Here is a 10,112-nt window from a genome sequence, read left to right as displayed (position 1 = left end):
CTTCATGGCTCCTGCAAAGGACTACTCAAAAAAAGAAGACCTATCGCGAGGCCTCGAAGGTGGTGAGGAGCCTCAGGGAGGTGCTGCAAGCTCACCACCTCCAACCTCGCGTCGCGGCCGCGCGATTAGAACTCCGTCTCGATTTCTATAGCTGTATATATATATTAAAGCCTATTGATCTCACCACCAAAATATATCGTGATAATATCTATTTGGTGTGGCTCTATAGCCTCGTTTTTAAGGTAGTTTTGGTGAGGCCGCGCGCGCACTTTGTGGTCGCGCGCACTTTGTGGTGGGGCTAGTTATTTATTAGAATGTTTCTTAGTGGAGAGAGCGATTGACATGATTGTCGGCATGAGAAGCATGGAGGGATAGATTCTGCATTTTGGATAAGAGTTTGCCGCCGATCGCACAATGTTAATCGTATCAGTGATATATCAAGCCAAGAAAATACAGTGTTTGTTCAGTCGCTTACGGTTTCAGAAATGCGCACTTAAGGTTTGGGGCCATGGTTATGATGAATACCAACATGGCGGTTATGCCCGTTGTAGAGAAAGCCTTGCGCCACGTGTAATACACTGCAAAGCGCTGGCTTCAAGCGGCGATATCCTCATGCCCTCTGGGGCGCGTCAAAATATGCTGATGGCCTATCAGAGGACCTCTGCCGATGGGGGCTTGATTACTAGTTGATTTAGGCGCTTCGAGTCCGCTTCACAGTCGCGTCCGAAGCGCTTCCTAGCTCGTTAGTCTTAGAGAGTAGCTCAAGTTATGTTATGATAGAGGCAGCACGTCTTTAGCGTCGAAAACGTTTTCATTGGATATCAAAAAGAGCAAGCTAAGATCTGATTCAGTAGAGGAAGTTCGGATGGTGCGTTATTGACACATCACGCGTTATAGTTTCGACGTTGACACGCCAGTGCAAAGTGGCTGACTCGCTTGTGAACCACGGTATTATCTTATTATAAACTTAGTAAATGTAGAGTTGTTACATCTATAATGCTTTGATCCTGCTGTGCAACTTCATTCGTTTTGCGGATACCGGTACGTTTCACCTTCTATTCAAAGGCAAATGGTTACCAGAACTAGAGAGACGAGAAAATGTAAAGTAGTGTCTCTTCAACCGGCCTGTGTTGCTTGTTCAAGTAAAGCTGACATTTAACCATCCCTGAATGTTTATGTAAGTCTGTGAATCATAGCATATGTTATTGATGCTTTCAACATACCTGCACTTATGTCGACCATTGTACTTTCCAACATTGATACAGTCAATGCTCTCAAGATCATAGCCATGATACGTGGTCGGGCAATCGCAATTACTGAAAACGCCGTAATACTTATCGGTCCAAACAGCGCAGCGGTCCGATGTGCCTTTGTAGTTGCATTCGCAACCAAATCCGACAGAGCATGACTGTTCATGAGGAACACCTGCCAATGCCGGGAGCGCAAGCGCTGCAAAAGCAATAAGAGTAGTCGCCTTCATTCTTAACTAGAAACTATCGTTAGGTGTGAGTATGCAGGGAGAACAATAGGCTACGAACCGAACAGATATAATGTCTATCCTGAGAGAGTCTAATGGCGAAAGAAATAAGAATGCCCCTTTATTAAATACATGGCTAGAATTGAACCTCTCTATAGTAAAAGCCTCAATTGCGTCGGGCCGAACTCAGCTGACTTCTAGAAGGTATATGCACGACGCTTTGATCTGGCTATACGATATTACAACTAGACTAGTCCTGGGTGGACAAGGATAGCGCAGATCAGTACGGCTCAGTTGCCTAATGTTTTCGCTTCATAACTTTACAATCCCACTATAACGGCCAAATTGCATATAATCTCTTTTTCTTTACATTCCCCTAAAAAGGCTTTTCCTATAAGCTCTGTATATAGGACTTTTCAGAAGCGTATAATGAGAGCGCCACTGCCTATATCATAGTAGAGTAACTGTAAAACCTAGCCAAAACCCGTCTGAAGGATGCTAAGGTAAGCAAATAGGGAGTAAAGATTGAAAAACACTAACAGCATACAGAGGTGCCTGTCAAAGGTTCTGTCTAACAAAGACCCTAATACAGTAAGCTGCTCTAGCTATGGGCTTGTGCATAGTTTGGTCAATCTTTTCAAGGTTTGTGCAGTACCTCAGTTTTAGCGGTGGTTAAACGATCTACTATCAGCTTGTTATTTAACCTATCTGTAAGCAGGTGTCTGTATTATTGTTATGCTATTTAAGCTGTGTATACTTAGTACTATAACTCAGTGACTACTCAGGAAACTATCACTGGCATAGCGAAATCAAGCAGACACTGAAATTGGCTGCAGCCAATGCTACATGCAATCCATTCTCCGATACAGTATCGAATAGATCCATGATACCCTGCAACGGGCCTTATATGCGTGAGAGGCAGTCCATTCTCTTAAGCAAACATGACCGCATCCTGACTCAAGTCGCATACGTCTAACGGGTGAGCATCGCCATCGGTGACAAAGGTTAATCTAGGGTACATTGCTGGAACCGTGTGCTCGCAGCTGTGAAAGCTCATTGATGAATCCAGATATCAAACTGTCAGCTTCCGTGGTGGGCCACAGGGCCCTGGTCGATGTTTCCCAGTTCAATATCTCCAGATACTGATGGGGAGATGATGCTGAGGGCTTCTCCTTGCACAGGCACCGTGGCGCACCACGGAGTCTGCCCGTTGTCGGTAAACAGTCTGATCTCTGGCACGGTCCCGCGATGAGAATAATTCATGTAAACCGACACAACCACACGGCAGACCTAGGAGCTTTTGCCGTATGTTATAATGTAGCGATAGGTGGTGGCTGCTACTATGTCCGCCAGCTAAGCCCATACCATGCATAAAAGAAACATGCCCTTGGCTTATCATATCTTGTAGGTTGAGGGTACTGCTATTTGGGCGAGGTGTATTAATAAGGTTTATGTGACGTGAGCATATTAGCCTGTAGAATATCGATTTGTCCAGTTTCTGTTCAACAGGTGCGGGGAATAAGGCTTTAAGTGCACGTCTTATTGTTGATGTAGGTTCAGCACTATATACTTAAAATCATGTATAAGTAAGCAAGATTACTGTAGTAGTCAGCACCCTAATTTCATCAGTATATATGTACCTAGCGATCTATTTGTTGACCGAACAATTAGTAGAAGCATGTTTATTTTTTTCAATATATTATTAGTGAGAGATACCCACTACGATTCGAGTAAACGATCCAAAAGTTGGGTGGTTGATGAAATAATTTCAGGAATACACAGGGAGATAGGTCAATAAAAAAAATCATAGACTTTAAGAATATGTAGGAAAGATTGGCCTGGGAAACTGGTTGTTCTGTGTTCTTGCGAGCTCCATTTGATCGCACGAACGGGCAGCTTCTTGGACAAATAGATATTAGCAACCTCATGTATTTGCCTAATAAACTTTATTGTTCTGCTGGCCAAGCGCAGAGCAATAGAATGAATACACCATTCTGTTTCATCTATGAATCCGACAGGTGATAGGGGCTTGTCAAAATTTGTGGATCTATTATCAGCAGGTAGCAATTAATACCCATGTTCTGTTTGCCATAAAAAAGAAGATTATAAAGTCAAAGTACGTATAGTATTTCGCCATGACGATTTTTCACTCGCAAAATATGTATACAACACGGAAGAGGTGGGTTATAACAGGGTGACTCTAGAGTTCATGGTCAGGAGAAAGGCAGACTATGAGTCGAGGGCTAGAACTGCAAAGAGCAGCATGTATGCTTTTAGCTGCTGGTACGATGTATATTCAAGCGACTTTGGCTTTGCTAATCATACAGAGATGGCTATAAGGAGGTAGAAGCCAAGAGTTACGAGCATACAAGGCTATTAAGTAAAGTGATAAGATGGGCTCTTATGAGATTAGCGAGAACTACCCAGACAAGCGTCCATCACACCACCAACAGCTGTGCCACGTAGGAAAATTAATGACATGCATGGGGTACCCCCATCACACCATGGCTATGGTTATTGCATGGCCGTCCCGTGATCCCGGGTTGCGTTGAGCCTGGATCCGGTCCAACGTATGACGGGCCTTCGGTGGATCATCACCCCGCATTCTGATATTAATCTTCCTTCAACCAAACACATGCTAACCCGGCTTCCGCATCTTGCACCCGCACCCCATGATACCGTTGCATTGTTACCGTCGTCACGGCCAATCATGCCTTGTGTTGCCTGTCGCCGAGCTGCTGATCTCGTCTGCGGCCCGTGATTCCTGTATGGCTGTCGGCACCCGCTCGCACTCGTAAATGTGCGGTGCGGAGAGTTGACTACGTACATGGCGCACGGCTAAACCCTGCCATTTAAGCCTGAGCCTGCACGTAAGCTTAATATAAGTTGAAGCTTGGGGCCCAGTAACGTTGCTTGGTGGTTCTTGTCTGACATTTGTTTTTGTTGAGGACGTTTTCCTTTGCTGTGAAATTTGGCCACGTCGCGCTAGATCCTTTTCTTACAATAGCACAGCGCGCAGGCTAGTTGAGCAGTCATGGCGGCCATAACCAAGGCCGCGGATTACGACCGGAAACCTTCTGTGGAGCATATTTCGGAGGAAAATATCGCTCCTACAACGCTAGAAGCAGAGGCGGGCAACGCTGGGACAACGCGCAAACTCCAGCCACCGCCGCTGGTGGCTGCTATGTCTGCTGAGGCGCGAGAGGAGGCGGAGAAGAAGTTGAGGCGCAAAATCGATACGAGGTTGCTGCCTATGGTTATTTTGATGTATATCATGAGTAAGTCCTGTTGCTTTTGAGTTACATTGATTTCGCCAGAGAAGGTGCTGACCTTGGTAGACTACCTCGACCGAAACAACATTGCTGCTGTACGTCTGGCTGGACTTCAAGATGAGCTAAATCTCTCTAGTGTGCAATATCAGGTATGGTGGTACTCCCGTTCGACACTGCGGTATTCATACTAACCGTATCAGACGACCATCTCTATCCTGTTTGTCGGGTACATTCTCATGCAAATCCCCTCCAACCTCTTTCTCAACAAGACTGGTAAGCCTGCAATCTACCTTCCCACCTGCATGGTCATATGGGGCGTCATTTCTGGGGCCACAGCTGCGTGCCAAAACTTTGGCGGGCTCGTCGCGTGTCGCTTCTTCCTGGGTTTCATCGAAGCAGCATATTTTCCCGGGTGTTTGTTCTATCTCAGTACGTGGTATACGAGGAAGGAGCTTGGCTTTCGGACGGCAGTGCTGTATTCTGGGTCTCTGATCTCGGGTGCGTTCGGTGGGTTGATCACAGCGGGTATCAAGAGCAACATGGACGGAACGCATGGCTTAAGAGCGTGGCGCTGGGTATTCATTATCGAGGTAAATTGTTTCGCAGCGTGCCGGAATTTGGCTAATAGACATAGGGCGGCATCACGGTCGGTATCGCCGCAGCAGCATTCTGGATCCTTCCAAACTTTCCACGCACAACGTCGTGGCTGACTGAAGAAGAGCGCCAACTTGCCGCCTTTCGCCTAGAGGAGGATATCGGTGAAGACGATTGGGTATCTTCGGAGTCGCAAACCTTCTTCCACGGCCTCAAATTGGCTCTGCTCGATGTCAAGACGTGGGTTTTGACCATTCTGATGCTCTCCATCGTCTCATCAGCATCTGTCACAAACTTCTTCCCAACCGTGGTGAAGACGCTTGGATATTCGAACATCGAGACGCTGTTGCTTACGGCGCCACCCTACATGCTTGCGGTCATAACCACCTACCTTAATGCCTGGCATGCGGACCGCACAGGCGAGCGCTTCTTCCACATTGTCATACCTCTCTGCGTTGGTGTGTTTGCCTTTATTCTCGCAGCCGCTACTCACTCGACAGCGCCCCGCTACGTGGCCATGATGTTCATGGTACCAGGTGTGTACACGGGCTATGTTGTTGCTTTGGCTTGGATCTCCAATTCGTTGCCGCGCCCGCCCGCCAAGAGAGCGGCAGCGCTGGCGTTTATCAACGCCGTCAGCAACTCGAGCTCGATCTACGCCAGTTACATGTACCCGCAGCCAAAGAAGGGACAGCCCAACCTGACGGTGCCCTTGAGCGTAGATTGTGCGACGGCAGCACTGGTGATTATCATGACGGTCATTATGCGCATGATCCTGGTGCGACTCAATAAGAAGCTCGCCCGGGGCGAGCACGTCGAGGGCGCCATCAACGGTGTGCCGGGCGTTGGACAGGACCGGGGATTTAGGTTTCTGATCTAGACATCCGGTGCCGCCAGTCTGTAGGTACATAAGTACACATAGTTGGACAGCAAGGAAAAACAAATCCGATTGGTATAACAGGGGTCAAGTGACCGGTGTCCTCTTTTTGCTTTTTCGCCACTTCCTGGCCGTCTGCGGGCCATGTGACGGCATGACGTGAATGTTGAAACCCCGTTGTTTCAGGCGATGCCAGTATCTTGTCGTTGGAAGTTCAGTGCAGCTTGGGTCGTGTTCGTGTGTAGTGCAAGCTCAAAGGTGGCTGGCGGTTGGCGGCGGAAGGCAACTCGAAGCTTCCACAGCGTCATCGGCCCGCGCAAGGCTTAGCGCCGTCACGGGATTAGCGCAGCGCGTCGCGACCCATCGGCTTTCACTCGTCCACGACATTCCATCCCAGCAGCACATCATTTCCCTCGGCCCTCGTTGCGCGTTCGAAGGAATATCGCTATCGGCCCGCCTGCATGGTAGCATGCCCTTTTGGCCACCCAACAGTCACTCCGATAGCAGGCCCACTACCGCTGGATAACTAGCGTTCCACGTCTACAGGTGCCCTGTGCACACACGATGCACCTTCTCAAGACCATACGAAACACATCGATTATTTCCCCACGGCCTGCATCCTTCACTCCGTTGTCTATTTAGCAGATCGGATTGCTTCCATCTTTGGACCCTCTCGCCTGCTTGGAAGTCTCCAAGGCAACCACGCGTCGTCAGCTGACGCCACCGACATATCAATACACTTCGACCCTGTGCTGGACCGCAAAAACTCCTGACTATGGATTTCTCAAATAGCGCCTTTCGGACAGCACCAACTTCCAAAGTCTCAGACGACGTCATGTCTCACGCAAACCTCGTCATGGCGTGTAGATGGGGGTGGACTAGTTCGCCAGATGCAGATGGCGGTGGCGCAAACTCACCCTCCGCCACCTCGACCCAACCCTCTTCATCCGCCTCCACATTCAACAATGTACGTTCAAAACGATTTGCGCCGTGTCAAGGGCGCCTCTACCACCAGCTCCTGTGCTCGCATCGTATCCGGACAGATCTGGTCGAGGACTGTGGCGCAAACTGTGTCGAGCCCTACGGAAATGCTGTAGGAGCTGCCTTTATCTGTCACGAATGCATTCAAGGCGAGGCGGCCAAGATATGGGGAGAGCGCCAGGCCCAACACAACGCCTTGTACCCACGGATGGAGCAGATGACACAAGAGCAGTATGACCAATGGTACGCCGAACACCAACAGTTGGAGGCAGACTTTTCCCGTGACCAGCAAGTCTACGAGATGGAGCTCAAGGCTAAGACGCGCCCAAGCAACATTTGCTCTGCCATGGAGGCCAGTAAAGAGGAGATGGAGTTTGCAAATGAGCTCGACTGTCTGTCACTGTCATTGATGGCGTCCAACACCTCGACAGCCGATCAAGCGCCGCCTCAGATTCAGGGCCGGACTCGCACAAGTTTGGCAACAGATCCAGAAGAGCAGTTACATTGGGATCTGAACACTCTAGCGCTGGATCGTGGATCCTGCGGTATCGAATACTCTGCATCACACCCAAGCAGCGGTGTAAATTCTACCCGACAGCTAGATACAGACAAGCTGTGGAGGAAACCGCGAAACTTAGACTAACATTTGTGTTACTCGAACACGAGGCTTGTATACTCACTGTCTTGTCGATTAGCGATAGCATGGTTTGGCGTATAGATAGATACATTATGAATGTTCATCCAGTGCAACATGGCGCTCCATTCTGACGTGTTGCTCAAACATTGATGAATGCATCCTCTAGCCGTGCAGTCTTCACCAGTAGTGGTAGTGCGGAGCCGGGAACTCCACGCTACGCTTTTCCACTCGCAGTTAAAGACGCTGAGATGGTGCTAAAACAAACTGTCGGTGCTGGTGCGCTGGCGATGCAAGAGCCATTGAAGTGCACAAAGAGAGGGGTCCAGCCAAGCTTGGTACCCCTCCCTTCCCCACCCCCACTTACCGCAAGAAAACCTCGCAGCTCGCCATGCTTCTCCACTTTTAGCGCCGATTCACACACACACATCTTTTTGTTTGTGAAATACAATACATCAATTTCTCCTCTTCTCCATCAAATCATCTACTTGGAGCCTTGGCGCAATGGTAGCGCGTTGGTTTTCGGCACTTTGCCTGTTACACCAAAGGTTGAGGGTTCGGTGAGTTTACTCCAATACATTGCCCGTGTTCGAATACGGATTCTAACAATCTTAACAGAGCCCCTTGGGCTTCGGTCTGATCTAGTCTAATGACTTCTTTTTTGCGCTTGTTGAGAATGTGCATGGACTAGTTGCCTGATTTTTGCTGGGTCGGTAAAATGCAGGTCAGTTTTGTCAGTCGGCTACACAATGCATAGTTTCTTGAATCCAAAGACAATAAATATTCTCATACATCTTCAACCCAGCATAATCTAGTGCTTTTTGAACTGTTTTTTGTCTTTGATACAATTGGGTATATCAGGATTCGCTAGATAAGATTACCTGAAAAGCGCAAGTAATGTCACGTAACAGTCTACATACAAATCTGCAATGATGGAAAACATCACAGCCTTGAGTCTGCATATCAATTTCCTGAGGCTGCGATTGTGGATTCGTCCATTGATTGCCCCAGTCTTCCTTTGCTATCCTCCCTCACCTTTGGTAAGATACCGTAGCACGCGTGAGCACGAATTTCAGAAGCAATCCTGTGCTGTATGACGCAACAGCTTGAAAATTTACCCATAACTTCACACCCTCGCACAATAGCAAGATCAACGCGTGCTGACATTAGGCGTATCTTCCAACAAAGAATTGACAAGCACCAAGTCATATAGCGGCAACAAGATGCAACATGATCGGGCCGGTAGTATGAAGAAGAGAAGAGAAGAGGGCCTTACTCTTGGGGGAGCGGCTCGGAAAAAATGCACCCGTTCCAGTCAAATGGGAGGTCCTCGATTCCACCCTTTCACAAGCAGCAATTACGTGTCGACCTCGAGTGGCGCAAGGAAAAGAAAGGACAAGCTGCTATGGTAAACGACATCAAAGCCTTCTTCCAAACGGTTCCCAGGGGTTCTGAAATCACTGTCCTCATTCGATGCATAGATAGGTCCATTGTTCATCGCGGCTCCTTCAACCAATTCATCCGCTTCGTTCATGGCTGGAGACTACATGCGGGCTAAACCTCGTCCTCGTATTCCAAATCTACAAGTTCAACGCCTGCCCTGTCTCATCCAAGGATGACTCCATACCGTGGCTTGAGCTCCGCCATGGCATTTACCCGCTGTGAATTTTGCGAATACGCCGAATCTGTGGGAAGAAGACTCCTACGGGGGAAGCTGCGCTTGCTACATATATAAACGCCTGAAATGGATTTAAAAAAAACCCCCTTACATAAGAAATGGACAAACGTGGGGGGGTGGAGGGTGGGTTTTCCAGAATAAGAATATGTTACCTCGGGCGACACCACATGTTACGGTGCACACGAGATTTGGGGAGGTGAGGCTGAAGACTCGGAGTGGTGTTCCCACCTACTTTCCGTGCAAGATAGCTGCTACTTACTGGGCTTTGCCAATCCACAGGTACGCCGGATACAGCGACAAAGCTATTTACCGCGGAGCTGCTTAGAGCCCGGGTACCCGGGAAAGCAGCACTTGCAGTATTTGGTGCCTGAAACGCAGCAGGAAACCTTAGTTAAACAAGTAGGTAAGTGTGGTGTTGCAGAGTTAAATCTATGGCCTGAGGTAGAACATGTAGGGTGCAGGACATGAGTTTTGAGACGCGAGGGGCCCAGCGGCTGAATGCGAAGACTGCGGTGTAATAGATAAGGTGGGTTTTTCAGCTGCGCAGTCCTGCATCGATGCATGTATGATGTCATGAAGTTATATTCGCTATACAACTC

At 48.5% G+C, this 10,112-nt stretch overlaps 2 protein-coding genes across 2 annotated transcripts; both read left to right on the top strand.

Moving 5' to 3' along the window:
- Positions 1-4,511: 4,511 nt before the first annotated feature.
- Positions 4,512-6,292, top strand: SETTUDRAFT_138170 (uncharacterized protein; the record flags this gene model as incomplete). Its single annotated transcript, XM_008029663.1, has 4 exons — positions 4,512-4,755; positions 4,816-4,898; positions 4,950-5,339; positions 5,384-6,292. 4 exons carry the CDS (start codon positions 4,512-4,514, stop codon positions 6,221-6,223), a joined length of 1,557 nt encoding a protein of 518 aa, XP_008027854.1. The 3' UTR covers positions 6,224-6,292.
- A 324-nt stretch (positions 6,293-6,616) lies between these two features.
- SETTUDRAFT_179906 (uncharacterized protein) lies at positions 6,617-7,844 on the top strand (the record flags this gene model as incomplete). Its single annotated transcript, XM_008029662.1, has 1 exon — positions 6,617-7,844. Exon 1 carries the CDS (start codon positions 6,996-6,998, stop codon positions 7,842-7,844), a length of 849 nt encoding a protein of 282 aa, XP_008027853.1. The 5' UTR covers positions 6,617-6,995.
- Positions 7,845-10,112: the final 2,268 nt, after the last annotated feature.

This window comes from Exserohilum turcica (genome assembly GCF_000359705.1).
Source record: "Exserohilum turcica Et28A unplaced genomic scaffold SETTUscaffold_3, whole genome shotgun sequence".
Lineage (NCBI taxonomy): Eukaryota > Fungi > Ascomycota > Dothideomycetes > Pleosporales > Pleosporaceae > Exserohilum > Exserohilum turcicum.
Note: the sequence above shows the minus strand (reverse complement) of the source record. Positions and strands in the feature narration are given on the sequence as shown.